General features: G+C 47.1%; 1 protein-coding gene across 1 annotated transcript; it reads right to left on the bottom strand.

Moving 5' to 3' along the window:
* Positions 1 to 4,463: 4,463 nt before the first annotated feature.
* On the bottom strand, positions 4,464 to 15,734 carry ADRA1B (adrenoceptor alpha 1B). The gene is made up of 2 exons (XM_062502182.1): positions 14,768 to 15,734; positions 4,464 to 4,975 (listed from the first exon to the last, which is right to left on the bottom strand). The coding sequence occupies exons 1-2, from the start codon at positions 15,732 to 15,734 to the stop codon at positions 4,464 to 4,466; spliced, it is 1,479 nt and encodes a 492-aa protein (XP_062358166.1).
* Positions 15,735 to 16,558: the final 824 nt, after the last annotated feature.

Here is a 16,558-nt window from a genome sequence, read left to right as displayed (position 1 = left end):
GATAAAGCCCAGCAATCTGGAAAACACCTTCTCAGTTATTTATTCTAATTATTGAACGCAGGATATCCAAGTCCTCCCGCTGCCCTAAGGGAAAGTCTTCCTTAAAAGGCCGCATTTGTGTCGTGTAAAAACCCAGGGACTGCAGTGGATTGAAGGATTTGTGACTCTCCCCCGCCACAGAAATCCCATAGGTGGCGATGTTGGATTTTCCAAGCCACCTCCCGATCCTTTCGGTGTGAAACCGGTTTTAGTGAAAGCGGGGCTGGAGCTCCCCCGCCTTCCAGCAGAACAGGAGAGGCACAAATGTTGCACAACTACCTCAGGCTCCAGGCCGTGTGTTAAATTTACTTATCGGGACGGCTTTTTTGATCTTCGCAGTGAAGAAACTAAAGCTCAACAAATCAAGCAAAGGAAAAATAATTACCGTTTTCTGGAGGTCACAGAAAGTTCAGGTTCTTCACCAGAATAAAACATTTGCACACAAGTCTCAGTGGAATCAAATGATTTTGCTTCCCAATGTACATTTTGAAAGGAAATTGTGAAACAGGCAATTAAAGGCTTTTTAATCACTGCTATAAATTCAAGTTTTACTACATCCACTTTTTAGGCTGACTTATTAGAGAAACAGTGATGGATTCTTATTAATTTTTAATATCCATTCTCTTTTTCTCTATGTCTTGGCTGGAGTGCTACAAAGATTATGGAAATTGCTAGAAAGGGAGCATGTTCTTCACATATTTTGTAATTTTGTATTTTGTCATAAGAAATTTGTATTTTGTCATCAGAAATTCCCAGTAACAGCCCCGGATTTCCTTTCCCTGTCTCCTTCCACTTATGTAGAAGTGGAATTTTGGCTATTCTGAGAAAAAGCCAGGCCATAGATTACAACTAAGTAAAAATGTAATGTAATTTTCTGCTTTCACCCAGTCAGGAGAGCAGAGGGGTACAGGGGGACCTGTCCCTGTCACAGTGACATTAACTGACACCATAGCCCTGCTTTTCTCCCCAGGGACACTTGGTTTATCCCCTCAGTTTAGCTCCAACCCAAGCAGACAAACAGGTTATCCTGGGATCCTTAAATCTGATGATGGAATTGCAACCTTTTGGTCCCCAGAAAATCAGTGGGTGGAAACATTTTTGGGTTCCTTTGACATAAACGCAGCGTGGGGTGTGTCCACGTTCTGAAGTTCTTCTTTGTGACCTCTCCAGGTGCAGGTGGTGTTTGTGTGATGCACCAGCCCCGTGCTCCATGTCCTGCCCTCTGGAATGTGGGAGCCAGAGAGGAGCTGGGAGGAAGGTGAGCAGCTCTCTTGTAGAGTGAATTAAAGCAGAATCCAGCACATTCCTGTGGGGAGCAGGTTTGTGTGTGGGATAAGGAACACTGGGTGTGAGCACACCCATAATTCCATCCCATAACTGCTGGGATTATCTCCTGTGCCGGGCAATTTTCTGTTCGTTTGTCTGAGGTGAAAGTCAAGCACACAAAGTGAGAGCACAGAGCTCAGCTGCTGAATAGAAAGTTGCTATTCTGACATTTTCCAGACTGGAACTGTACTTTGTAATACTAATGTCCTCCCCTCTCCCCATCACATTTGTAAAGATAATGGGAAGCTGCGTTTCCAAAGAGCAAAGGATGCGGAATGCTCTTCAGCTTCAGCCTCATTCAGCTGGATTGATTTTACCGTAACTTTTCTCACAAATAAGCAGCACTTTTGTGACAGCTGAGTGCACTGAAGCCTAATGGGTTTAATTTCTGTACAGCTGGGCTGTGACAAAGCTCCCTGAGCCATTCCAGCTGTGCCTCTCCACTGAGTGGCTCTGCACCAGCCCCTCCTCAGGGATGAAGCTCTACACAGCAGCTCAAGCTGGGGAAATTCAGTGTTTTGTGAACACCTTCGGTGCTAAATGGCAGCAATTCATTTGGAGAGGCCAATCTGTTTGCCCACAGAGTGAGTTCATCAGGAAGTCTGTCATGAGCATAAAAAAGATCCCACCATGTGCCACTGCATGTTCTGCTTGGCAAATTCATTTTGGCTGCATCAAAAAATGGGCTTGTCCCACAAGGCTTTATGATTGTGCCCTGGCCCAAATAGTTTTTCCTTTAAAGGAAAACATTGCATCAAATAAAGGACTAGGAAAAGGAAGAGGGTGATTTCTGCAACCTCTGTTTGGGCTGGCTTTGCCTGGTGGAGATTGTAAAAGATTCCAGTGGGAAAAATGAAGATATTCAGAATAGATCTCATCTGAACAAGTCAGATTTTAAAATGGCATATCAGACTTTCTCCTCTCTAATCTCTGTAGTCCCTCCTTCAGATCCATGTGGAGTTTTCTCCCATTCTATAGAATTTTTATTGCCTGTACCTGTGCTGAGGATGTGAGTGGAAGTGAAGCTGGTGGTGTTAGACTCTGCTCATCTGAGAGGCAAAGGAAAAGCCTCTAAACATGCAGAGCTCTTTCCAAGGAGTGCTCAAGAAACCAGGCCTGGGGTTTGGCTATTCAGTGGTCACTGCTTTTTTGGGGAGGTATTTGGAAGGATTTAGGAGTGGTGCTTTTAGAAATCAGATCTTCTGGTAGCCTGGATGTCTGCAGGACACTCAGTGGAGAGCTGAAATTGAGATTCTGAGCTCTCACCACTGCTGGAGTTTTCAAACTTTCAAAGAGCTGGTGAAGGAACTCCTTTAACTAACTCCTGATGGAAGAGTTCTGTGTGTTGGTGATGAGGGAAGCAACTGCATCCCAGGGGCCACCATGGCAAATGCAGTGGCCATGGGTGTTTTATTTTGTAGTGACAATCCTGATGAGGGATCTTGGCTGAATTCCAGCCCTACAGTAACAGGAGCAAGTGTTTCAATTGTTGAGAAATGACTTTAATCATTGTTTGCCATCTCTAAAGTGCGAGTGTACAGCGATGTACGGAACAATCCGGAATTATGGCAGAGCCAGGGACAACCTGGAGAGGAATGACCTCAGTGCATTCCTCATTGCTTCATCCATCTATCATCCATCTATCCATCATCCATCTATCCATCATCCATCATCCATCTATCCATCATCCATCATCCATCTATCCATCATCCATCCATCCATCCATCATCAATCCATCATCCATCCATCCATCCATCCATCATCCATCATCCATCCATCATCCATCCATCCATCATCCATCCATCATCCATCATCCATCCATCCATCCATCATCCATCCATCATCCATCATCCATCCATCCATCCATCCATCATCCATCCATCCATCCATCATCCATCCATCCATCATCCATCATCCATCCATCCATCCATCCATCATCCATCCATCCATCCATCATCCATCCATCCATCCATCCATCCATCCATCATCCATCCATCATCCATCATCCATCCATCCATCCATCCATCCATCCATCCATCCATCCATCCATCATCCATCCATCCATCATCCATCCATCATCCATCCATCCATCCATCATCCATCCATCCATCCATCCATCATCCATCCATCATCCATCATCCATCCATCCATCCATCATCCATCCATCATCCATCCATCCATCATCCATCATCCATCCATCCATCCATCCATCATCCATCCATCCATCCATCCATCCATCCATCCATCCATCCATCCATCCATCATCCATCCATCATCCATCATCCATCCATCCATCCATCCATCCATCCATCCATCCATCCATCATCCATCCATCCATCATCCATCCATCATCCATCCATCCATCCATCATCCATCCATCCATCCATCCATCATCCATCCATCATCCATCATCCATCCATCCATCCATCCATCCATCCATCATCCATCATCCATCCATCCATCCATCCATCATCCATCCATCATCCATCATCCATCCATCCATCCATCATCCATCCATCATCCATCCATCCATCAATCCATCCATCATCCATCCATCCATCATCCATCATCCATCCATCCATCCATCCATCCATCCATCCATCCATCCATCCATCCATCCATCCATCATCCATCCATCCATCCATCATCCATCCATCCATCCATCCATCATCCATCATCCATCCATCCATCCATCCATCCATCCATCCATCCATCCATGCATCATCCCTCCCTCCCTCCCCACCCTGGCACAGCTGGGCACCCCCTGCCCACCCCATACAGGTATGTGTGGCTGTTCAGCTCTGCCAGGACACCTGAGCAATCCCCTGTGCCCTTCCCTGGCCGTGTCCAGCACCCTCCCTGCCCTCTGCTAACGCTTCAGTAGTTTCTCTGGGAATTATTTGGGAATGTGGGCAGTCCCTGCTGTGGCCACTGCGGTGACATGAAGCCTCCAGTCCCTCCCTGCTCCCTTCCCGAGCTCTCCTGAGGACCCGAGCACGGCTGCATTGCTTCCCGTGAGCCGGGCAGCGTCCAGCGGGCACGGAGCGCTCGGGATGGCTCGTTCCAGCGGGGAGCTGCCCTCCAGGCAGTGCTGCCGTTCAGGGTGTGCCCGTGGGCTCGCTCCCAGAGCCCTGGCTGGCAGCGGGGCCGTGCCCGTTGTGCTCGGGCAGGAGCTGGAAGGTGAAGAACTGGCAGTGGCCCTGCTGCCCGCTGGCCTGGCGGGCCGGGCTGAGCAGGGAGCTGCAGTTCCTGCACTCCTGCAGCGTGCACAGCTCCAGCTGCGGGTGGCTGATCCTGCTCACGTAGCCGGGGCTGGGGGATGCTGAGGACAAAGTCCTCTGGCTGCCGCTCAGGAAGCTGCCGCTGTCTTCCAGGGAATCTCTCCTGGCGTGCTCCAAGGAGCAGCGGTTCCAGTTTCTGTAGCTGTAGGGCCACCAGCCCAGCTGCTTGCGCCGGTGGCACTGGCACCTCAGGATCTGGATAAAAGCCCTCTTGAACTCCTTGCTGGAGCAGGGGTAGATGATGGGATTCAAGCAGCTGTTGAAGTAGCCAAGCCAAAAAATCACCTTGAAGATCGTTTCAGGGGGCTTCAGAGCTGAGAACAGGGATCCTGTCAGGGGAAACAAGCAGAGAATATCTGAGATAAGGGGTTGTCTGCCTTTAGGAAGGGAACATGTTCATCAGATCACTGTGCTTTAAAACTCTTTCATGCAGGTTGCTTTCAGCCTTGGTCTCCTGGTACTAACATGTTATTTTAAAAGATAATAAGGAAATGTTTCCCATCTGAAAGCTAAAGGAGCACATCACTGATGAAGGATTAAAAAATAAGAAGCAGTTTTTGTGTTTATAGGTCCACACCTGATGCAGGAACATCTCCTGATCCTAGGGACAGATGAAACACCCCTTGTCCAGTCTGTGCCTTCTTCGAAGAGCTTTCAAAGGAAATTTTTAAAGAAAGGTGTTCCCAGGTTCCTCAAAAAGAGCATTTCCAGACAAACCTTATAACTTCCTCTGGCAGCTCCTGAACACCCCTCCATTTCTTCAGATTATTGTGAGAATACAAACATCCTGAAACCTGAAGTTAATTGGGGAACTTCCCATATGTTAGGCATTCATAAAAATGGTGTAACCCAAACCAAGAAGTTATTCTGTGAATACTTCTCCTTCCCTTCACAACCAAACAATTTCCCTAATGAGGCTGCCCAAAAAAGCTCACACTGGGGAATCCACTTCCTCTACTTGTAGTGGTAATTGATCAGCTAAATTTAGGACATGGGGCTGGAGAAAAGAATGTATGAGATTTTTATGGCAAGCAGAGCTAGATCTGTTATCCATGCGGGAAAACACCTCTGTGTTCAGCTCAAGTGAACCAAGGAGTGGGGATCCAGGAGAGAATTCCTCTGTCAAGAGCTGGAGTTAGATCTGCAGTGCGTTTTGAATGGAAGGTGACACCCCAGCCTGGCTGGGAAAGAACCTTTTCCTCTGGAGTGGTTTTGCATTTGCTGGGCTGTGAGAGCAGCTGAGTCAGTGGTGGCTGTCAGGATGCCAGGGGAGGGGCGGGATGTGATTCTGGGCACCGTTCCCATCTCACTGCAACACTGAGGTCGTGCCTGGGGCCTCCAAACTATGCAAGAGCACTTCCTCTGCTCCTGGGCAACAGCTCTGGGGTGCCAGCACAGCCAGCACAGCGTGTGTGGGGCCAGGGCTGGGCTGCACTCCCTGCACTGAGGGTCCTGTGGCTCCAGATCCCAGATTTTCTCCTGGCAGAGATGGGGAATGATGCCAGGGCTGGGCTGCACTACCTGCCTGTGGCTCCAGCTAAATGCTGATCTTTATTTATTTTTTTAAATTAACTACAATACCTTTTACTTAGCTGCATTAACCTATCAGGAGCAAACAAGTGTGGGCTGTTTTGATACCTTGATAAAATGCTAAAGCAAAACCTGCTGGACGCACTCAAACACCAGACTGATATTTCTTGCTCTAATCTCCAGTCACTTCCCCACTGCAGCCTGATAAAGACATTAAATATTACCCTGTTCTGATTTAAATTGCTCTTTAAAATGCCTGCAAAATTTTCATGTGGTTCTGTCCTCAGTGATTTATTCCTGGTGGGGTGGCCAGAGGGATTTCCCTACTCCAAGTGACTGCTCTCCTGTTCCATGTTTAACAGCCGCACTCCAAGGGATGTGTATTTGCTGCTCACTTTTATTTCTCAGCACTAACCCTGTGATTTATTAATCACAGCACCACAATCTCCCTCGCACTGCACCACTGACAAGATTTTTGCAAAGCACAAGTGGAGAACAGGAAATATTTCAGAAAATCAGCTGGATCAGTTTGGAGGGATCAGGTTTTTTGCCCACAGTTCTCGGGCTTGATGGAGCTGTTGAGCTTGGAGATACACTGAGCAAGAATCATAAAAAAGGAATTAAGAAGTATTTTATTTAGGAAGAGCTAATTTCATTTAGGCTCTGACTGGTTCTTTATAATGAATGCTTTATTACAGAGAAAGTCAGTCAAATCTCCTCAATGAAATTAGGGAACACTGTGGGAAACAATTTGCAATATTAATTCTCTTCACATATTCTGCATAATATGGAGGCAGGGCATCACTGAGACATTAAAATTCAGAGTCCACTGGAGTCAGTGAAGTCCTTGAAACCTGTTGAAAAGGCTCATGAAGACTTTACTGGACCTGGGAAGTGTCCTTAAAATATCAGGGTGGGCAGCAGAAAAATCTTCTGGACTGGCTTAATTGTTGTACTCTTAATTAAGGAAAACTCTTCACTGAAGGAGGTTTTAATTAAACATTCATTTTTAATGCATTGTGGGTTTGATATTAATTAAGTATAATAAATTACTCATAGAGCGATCAGTTCTGCTCAGGATTTGATACTTAGATTAGATAATAATTGGGGAGGAATACTGTGAATTCCCTGGATTCAAGGACAAATCACTAGGGATGAATTTGGGGCTGTCAAGTGCTGTTTTCTGTGCCCTACAAAGGAATTGCATTTCAAAATCTTCTAAATCCAGTTTTGCTGAGATGAAAACACACCTAGGGGGGAGTGTGTGGAGTTTCTTTGCAGTTTTCTGGAACGAATCCAACATCTGGATTTATTGCAATACAGTGGTACAACAGAGTCATGTAAGGGCTTTGCTGTGTGTCACTGGATATTCCAGCTGGAAAACTGGAAATATTTCCAGCTGGGAAACTGGAGATCCACTGCATGCCTTTGTCATTGTTGGAAGATAAAAGAGCCACAAAACGTGAAACTCCTCCTCTCTATTGATAACAGGTTGAAAAGGAAGTGTTTCAAAACCTTTTTGTTTGCACACCATAAAATAGAAAGAATTGGTAATTAGGGATTGGAAGTTGAGAGTCAGGTAAAGGTACCCTGGGAAGGCAATCCAAGGACCAGTCTTCTTTCAGAGATTCCATTTTGGTGCAGATTGGAGCCCTTCTGACTGGAGTTCAATCTGAGCTTTCCAAGAGACAATTCCAAGGCTTTAGAAATTGCTCTGGTGAGGGAAAGGGTTGCAAAACACCAAATGATAACAGCTGAGTTCTGAGACAGGGAAAACAGGAAACTTCACCAACATGAACCCTCATCTCCATCTGTCCCTCAGGAGTGAACTTGTGCAGAAATGAGCCTTGCTGTGCAAGGAATCTGCTCTATGATGGAACTTTTCCCTGGGAAAAGTGATTGATCAGATCTGTGCTGTGACCAACACGAGACTTTCCAGGCTGGGAAGCTCCATGTTCCTTCTGTGATTCCTGCAGGAGCCACAGCTCCTGGAAGCTGCTGATGGCTGAGTTACATCCACTGTGTGCACAGCCAGGAAAATCCTCCCTGCAGGAGCAATCATCGGCCCCTGAGCAGAGCTGTTGTGAGTTTAGAATGTGCTGAAAGGATGTGGTTGCCTTTTGTTTAGGCTTTCTGCAGCCCTTCTCACCACGGGCTTAGCCAAGCCAACGTGCCAAGGTTTTGGAGCTAATTGGATTTCTAAAGCTCCTGATTTCTTCCCTTCCAGCATCCAGTGTTTGTGTACATTCCCCTGGACTTATTTAATGTAAGAAAAAAACCCTGAACAGTAGATGTTTACAAACAGTAGATGATGAAGTGGAGAGGACGGTTATAAAACTAAGGGTTGGTCAAGCTGGGAGGCACTGCAGGCTGCTGGAGAAGAGGATTAGGATAACAGGGAAAACAGCTGGAAAACACCGAAAAATAATCTTCAGAAACAGGGAGAGCATCCAAAATAAGCAGAATCAAATTCAATAAGGAAAGTAAAAGGAAATCTGGATAAATGATAAGTAACCATGAGTAGCATACAAATCTGAAGGGGTTCCAAGCCTGGCAGCTGTCATTCTCCAGTGGAGTGACAGGTACATTAGGAATATCCCGGAATCACGGAATATTTTGTTTAAAGGGACCCTAAAGCTCATCCAGTCCCACCCCTGCCATGGGCAGGGACACCTTCCACCATCCCAGGTTGCTCAGAGCTCCAAAGTGTCCTGGTTGTGAGGAATTTATGTCCTAGCACTGACAACCTGTAGCAGGCACCTCCTATTTCAGATGAACAAATCACTGCAATGAGAACAGCATGAACTTCATTCACAAGGATTCAAATTTGAGAGCTTTTGAAAGGCTCCAAAAATAGAAACTTATCTGGAGTGGCCAAGATAAAACCAGAACTTCAAGGAGTAGAGATAGGCATGAGATCTTTTCCTAAACCCCAGAGCTGCTACACCTCCTTGCATTACAAGCAGTTGCAAGGCACAGCAGCTACATTTGATTTCTGAAGGGACGATGTTTTAACACAGAATTACTGCCCTGGGCTCCAGCTCTCAGCCCAGACCAGCTTTGTGACTTACACCACAGAGAGAACTCACCTGTGTTCAAACTGTGCTGCCCTCAGACAAATATGATAAAAACGAGCTCAGTTTTGGTTGGAATCTCGTTCAGTCTCTAAAGCTGACAGTGTACAGGGATACAAACACAGCATTATTGTTGTTATTGTTTAGTCCAAAAGAGTTACAGACTCCAGCAGCTCCTGACTAGACAGCACACGAGCCAAGATTATCCTTGTTTTACAAAGGATTAGCTGATTAAGGGACTCCAGAAAAGCTAATCTGAGTCTGCTGACATTTCATTTATTGCACTTCTACATCTGCAGTTACTGAACATGCTCTGGTCTTTTCTCTCCTCGCTTCTGCCTGACAGCTGACCCAATCTGTCTTGGCTGTGGCTGGTAGGAAATATCTCCAGCATGGAACTGAACACTGTTCCAGAGGTGCTGGATGAATTTCCAGTGCAGGTTTTCTCTCTTATCCCTCAGAGGTGGACAGTTCTTGCTTTCCGGTACCTAAGGCTCACCTGGAAGCCCAGCAGAACAACTCCAAATGCTGCAGTGGGTTTGTTTTAGTGAAGATGTGAAAAAACTCTTGGCTCTTTTGTTCTGGCAGTATTTCACCTGAAGCACCCGAGACTCTGAGCTCTGGCCTCAGGTGCCTGAGGACCACCACAGAACCACCTGGATTTGTGTCACTTCTCTCAGTGCTGTTCCTGTGTTCACTCAGTGTTCTTTCTCAGGTGTTTGCAAACCCCTCTGGGGAATTTGGACCTCCTGTCCAACTGCCCTGCCAAAAGCAACATTTCCTCTGAGACTCTTCCTTCCCTCCTGCCTTTGATTTCAAGAGCTGTGAGATTTCCTCTCACTGCCCAGTGGCTCAGTCCTGAATTCTTTTCCTTGGATCTCTCTACCTGACACAGGAGCTGCTGCCATCCCTGGGGCTGAAGAGTCACCACTGATTTCTGTGTATCTTTTTCTGCATTGCTTTGTGTATTTATTTCCGTGCCACTGACCACTGTAGGATTTCCCTTCGTTCCTCTGACAAACAAATCCAAAGCCTACAGAGGAATTACCCAGGAATTTGTGCAGTTTCCCCTACTTTGATAACAACTCTGTCCTAAACCCCAGACATTTGTGACTGGTAATTTATATCCTTTGCAAAGCAAAGGCTTAAACCAGGGCTTAAGGGAGGCTATTTCAGTAGGAAAATTAATCATCCCCAAATAATCTGGGGCTCCCTAAGTGCCAAAACACTCCGTGCTGCTCAGTGAATGCCCTCAGGATGTTTAACTGTCCAGCTCCTGCTGTCTCCTGTCAACTGAACTTTGCACAAGCATTGACCTGCCAGATTGCCACATCTCATTAATTTATTTGAATTCTGTAACTATTAACTCGGGGTCATCAATTCGAGAGAGCTGGACTGGTCAGGAAGGGGAAGAAGGGGTAAATGAGATGAAGATAAGCCAGGCCTAAAGCCCTGCAGAACAGAGCCCAGTGGCACTGACAGCACCAGACCTAAAGCCTGAAAGGGTTTCTCATGGTATTTTTTGGTATTCCCAGAGGTTGGCCTGATGTAATATAAATCTACATTCTGTACTTAAGTGACATTTTATTTCAAGAATAATTTTGTGTTGGCTAACCTACAAAGTGCAGAATATTTAATATTATTTTTATTACTTATAGAGAGATTACAAAATCTTGATCCATAGTGATAGATCCACCAGGTGTATCTTCGTCCTGGGGCTCTTGGGACTTTCTCCCACTGCTGGTTAAGCTCCAAAAGTTTAGTTTTTCTTCAGTGGATGGACCCCAGGATTTGTGGGAGTGGGGGGATTTAGGCTCTGAACTGGGCAGTGGATCCTCCTCTGATCTGCACTGGAGTTCTGCAGCAGGCTGGGGAAGTGCCCTGGTTGAGTGCCTGGTGAGTTTTCCCTCTGGGAATGTCTGGGAGAAGACTGGGAAGTCTTCTGTGATATCTCAATTTACAGGAGTGATACTAAACCTCTCCTTACACGATCCTTCATTTTGTATTCATTTTTAAAATTTTATTGTCATAAAATTGGACGTTCCATTGTTTAAAGGAAGGAGTTTTAATGAGTGTTACCTGAGTTCTGCAGGGCTCTAGCCTTTAAACAAAAAGAATCTCTTTTACTCATCATTTATCAGCAATGAATATTTAATGTAGTCCTGCTGCCTAAGGAAGAATTTGTATGAAAGGGATGAAAAAACCCATTTATTTTATAAAAACAAGATATTTACTCCTCAAAGCTGAGTCACTGAATTGATGGCCCAAGAAGTTGTCTCAAAGACACAAATGTCTTTAGTTTATTTTTCATTTGAATCACAAATAATTTTGAATGGCAGGGTGACTGCACAGCTTTTATAAATGTGCAGCCAGGATGTTCTGTAGCTCTATTGCAGTCTGGAAAGAATATCCAATACAGGAATAACCCAAATTTCTGACACAAATCTCTCTGATCCCAGTTCTGCATCCCCAGGTGCTGAAGACAGAACAGCTCAGTGCTCCAGAACTGACTGGGGGTAATTCAGTGCTGAGATTTAATGCTGCTCAGCACCCCTGGTGTCAAGGCTGCAATTCCAACCTGCAGAGCTTTCCCTGGGATTTTTGCTTGAAAAATCTCTCTGGAAGCATTGCTATAATTTCTTTTCATTTTTCCAAGCAATCTGCCTGCTTTCAGCACCACAGCTGTTCCCAGGGCATAGCTCCCACCTGATGGAATAACTCTGGGCTGGAATATCAAACAGAGAGCTGTGGAATAAATTGAAATGCCAGACTGGAAGAAGAATAATTTTGTCTGGGAAACTCATGGAGCTGCTGAGAATGCCAAGGAAACTCTTCTACATCCAATTAGATCTGTTCAGATTTTATTTGGGGCTGCAGTGCTGCAGAAATAACATTTACCAGCTTGGCAAATGTTTTGTGGTTGGATCCACAGAAATCCAGAGCTGTTTTGCCAACACCCTCCTGCAGAGTCATGGAACTGCTGAGGGAGCAGAGGAATGGAAATAGCAACGATGCAGATGTGAGGGTGTGATTTGGGTTACTGGGGCAAACAGAAGGTGTGAGAAGGAGAAGCTGAGGAAGAAGCCTGTCCTTGCAGGGAGGGGACGTGTTTCAGCTGGACAGCCCAGGAACCAGTGGGGAGCTTGGAAAACCTCAGCACCTTCTGGATTCTACAGTTTGCATAACCCAGGAATTGATTTCATACCACTGGGTGCTCTTTTAGGTTTTTAATAGCTTTTCACTGAATTTTGTGTCTTCAAGTTGCAAAATAAAAGACTCCTGCTATGAAGAGTGCAGCTCACAGCTCTTCAGGAATTCTTTCCCCATTGCTTTCCCCTCTGCTGCAGTTGAGAGCAGCTGCATTGTCAGGAAAAGAACTTTTCCCACCTGTCCTAGTGAGCAATGCTTGAGTCATGCCTGACATCCTTAATTGACTCTGCACTGATACACAGAGATAAAAATATAGGGACTTGGACAGCACTGGATCATAAATTTAAAAAGAAAAATCAGGGACAAGGAATAAACCCAGCCTGTTCCTAGCAGGGAAAATACCTTCTGTGGAAATGGATCCTGTATGGGGGGTTATGGAAACCCTCTGCCCCCCCCCCCTTTTTTAGCCAGAGGGATTCTGATGAAAAAGAAATGGGATTCCAGCAGTTTTATAGGTCAGCTCCCCAGCACTGGTCTGTGCCCAGCACTGATTTGTCTCCAGCACTGGATTTGTCCCCCAGCTCTTGCTTTGTCCCCAGTACTGGATTTGTCCCCCAGCTCTGGTTTGTCCCCCAGCTCTGGTTTGTCCCCAACACTGGCTTTTCCCCCAGCCCCAGTGCTGTGCTGGAGGCTCCAGCCTGTCACCCACTGCTGCCTTGGCACAATTTATACAGGAGCTAAAATCGTACCCTGGCAAGCAAGAAATTCTCCCTCAGGTAGTTTCACAGGCACTCACTGAACCTCCCAGAGAGCCCAGGGGAATCGAAAATAACTTCTCCAAGGGAAAAGTGACACTTTTATGGAAACTGGTTGGTGTCTCCCTTTGCTCTTGCCCTGTGTTTTTGCTGGGCTGCTCCACATCTGAGCTGGGTGAGGGGTGTCAGTCCTGCCTCCTGCCACCCCTACACACGAGCTGCTGTGTTCACAGCTGCTTTTCCTTCAAGAATTCAAAATCAAAAAGGGAATCTGCTTTATCAGGAGATCATGACCTACTGGCTACAAATCTAGTACTGCTACATATGGTGGAAATACATTTCTATCCACAGATGGGTATTTTTGCTTATTTTATGTCATAAACTTCCTTTAAGGGCCAGCACAACCGACTTCAGTAGCCAAAGAGAACTTTACTCATGGTTTTCCTTCTGTTTGGATTCTTTCCCATCCTTAACATGACCTTTAAGCAAGTCTTGAGTCATAAAAATTTTAAAATTCACTATAATAAGCTAGAGATGACAAAGTTGCAGTAGCTGAAGCAGTAAAGATCCTAAATGTTACTACACAGAAATTATAGTTTTATCATACTTCACCAGGACCAGGCTGCTGAACTCAGTTTAGTTTTCTACAACTATCTCTAAAAATATTTGCTTACTATTCAATCAGAAATGTTTTGTTTGGGTAACTAAGTAAACATAAAAACATTAATAAAGTCTTTTTCTCCCTTTTCTTTATCCACCTCTTTCCATAATTCAGCTGCCAGATTGCCTCAGAGAAATGAATTTTGGACAGATATTTCTGAGCGCTCAGTAATTGAATATCTTGAGATCCTCCTCTGCAGAGGTAGTGCTAATATTAAAAAAAAATACGAGCACATTCCACACATCTTTGGGGATACTGAACAATGTGTTAAGGCTATGTCAGTGCTTGAACAATATTTTAAAGTTGAAAGTGAACAAAGTGGCTGCCAAAAGCTCTCATGGCTGTGTCCAAAACATCTGAACGAATTGTGACACCAATGAGCACCTTCCTTTGTGGGATCTCCTTTAGTTTGGGATTTGATCAGTAATGTTTGAGCTCACATCTAGAACTCTTCTGTTTCCCAAAGCTCAGGGGAGTTTTGCCCCTCACAATTAACTAAGTTCATTTCCATGTTAGGGCACTTTAAAATGCCAAAATCCTGCTGTGTTATATCCCAAACCCCGAACCCCCAACACTGCAGTGCTGCAGCTCTCTGGTCTTATCTAGGATTTGGGATAAAGCATTCAGTAACATTTCTGATACCTAATTCAATTCAAAAGAACAACATGAGGAGGGATTTAAGACATAAACCCTGGAGATATTGTGCCCTGGGGTGACACGGGCCCTGAGGACTCCAGGTGAGCAGCTTTGTGCAGCTGCACACTTCCCAAAGTTCCAGTTCTTTGTGCATCAGGAATTCCCTTCCTTCCATTCCCTTCCTTTCATGTGCTCACTGCAGGTCTCCCCACAGTATCTCCTTCTCATCCAGCTGATTCCTCTCCACGGTATTTCTGTAGGATCCAACAAACCCACCCCGACCCCTGCCCTTGCAGTCCCTGGTTCCCAACTCACCCAGTGGCAGGACGATGAAGAAGGGGAGCCAGCACAGGATAAACATGCCCACCACAATTCCCAACGTCTTGGCCGCCTTCTTTTCTCTGGAGAATTTTAAAAGCCTGAAAGCTAAGGAGTTCCTGGGATTGTGACCCTTGGATCTGGCGTTGTTTAAGGTGTCCTCGTGCTTGTAATGAATCCGTAAGGTCAGCTCCTTGGAGTTGGACATTTCCTTCATCACCCCAGCTTCCAGGTTCCTGGTAGTCCTTTTGGCCACGATGTAGACCCGGCAGTACATGACGAGGATGACGATTAAAGGGATGTAAAAGGAGCCCAGGGAGGAGAAGAGAGCATAGAAGGGCTCCTCGGTGATCCGGCACTCCCTGTCGTCCTGCGGGGCCGGCTCCTTCCAGCCCAGCAGAGGTCCGATGGAAATCACCATGGACAGGACCCAAACTGCCAGGAGAGCTAAAATCGCCCTTCTCCTGGTGACCAGCGTGGGGTACTGCAGGGAATAGCGGACCCCGATGTATCTGTCGATGGAAATGGCACACAGGCTCAGAATGGAGGCTGTGCAGCACAGCACATCCACCGCTGCCCAGATGTCACAGAATATCCTCCCCAAAACCCAGTAGCCAAGCACTTCCAGCGTGGCAGAGAACGGCAGCACAGTGAAACTCAGCAGCAGGTCTGCTATGGCCAGGTTAACGATGAAATAGTTCGTAGGGATTCTTAAATGTCTGTTGCAAGCCACTGAGAGGATTACCAGGATATTACCTATGATAGCAAAGAGAATAAAGGCACCGAGGATCAGCCCCACAATGATCGCCCTGCTGGTGGCCAAGGCAGGTGAATCCAGGTTGCTTCCTGTCTCGTTGGAGTTGTTCGCAGAAAAACTGCCATCATTTAGCGCAGAGCCTTTGAAATATCCCGGTACTGATGTATTGGATTTATCACCAAGGTAGGTATTCATCTTAAAAATCATCCTCCATAGCAAGCTGGGGTTGTGTCCCTCGGCGAGTCAGCTCAAAGTCACGTCTGGACCCGCCGTGTGCCTGCAGAGCCGGGGGCAGCGCGAGCAGGGGAATTCATGGTCCCGCAGAGCCGCACGGAGCTCTCCCGGCACGGAGAGCCCGGCCGGTCCCGGGCAGCCCGGGGCAGCCGGAGTCACCCGCGCTCGGCTCCGGGCCCCTGCATTTCCCATGCGGAGCCGCTGGAAGCAGCAGCAGCAGCAGCAGCAGCACAGTCCTCAATCCTCAATCCTCAATCCTCAATCCTCAACCCTGCCCGGAGCCGGGGGAGCTGCGCTGCGGCCGTGCCTGACACGGGGCGGGCTCAGAGCTGGCCCCGGAGCGGCCGCGCCGGAGGCGGAGGGACCGAGGGACAGGGGGACAGAGGGACAGGGTGACAGGGGACAGAGAGATAGAGGGACAGGGGGACAGGGGGACAGAGGGACAGGGGGACAGGGGGACAGGGGGATAGGGGACAGAGGGACAGAGAGATAGAGGGACAGGGGGACAGAGGAACAGGGGGACAGAGGGACAGGGGGACCGAGGGACAGGGGGACACGGGGACAGAAGTACAGAAGGACAGAAGGACAGGACAGAAGGATGTCCCCGGGTCCCTGCGCGGCCGGGGGCGGTGGGCGGCTCCGGGTGCGGGGACAGTGGGGGTGCGGGGACAGTGGGGGTGCGGGGACAGTGGGGGTGCGGGGACAGTGCGGCGGCTGTGCAGGGACTGCGAGGTGTCTGTGTGATGTCTGTCAGGGGCTGTGCTGTGACAGTGCGGGGACAGTGCGGTGACCCTGCG

Source organism: Cinclus cinclus, chromosome 14 (assembly GCF_963662255.1).
Source record: "Cinclus cinclus chromosome 14, bCinCin1.1, whole genome shotgun sequence".
Taxonomy (NCBI): domain Eukaryota; kingdom Metazoa; phylum Chordata; class Aves; order Passeriformes; family Cinclidae; genus Cinclus; species Cinclus cinclus.
This window is presented reverse-complemented; position numbering and strand designations above follow the sequence as displayed.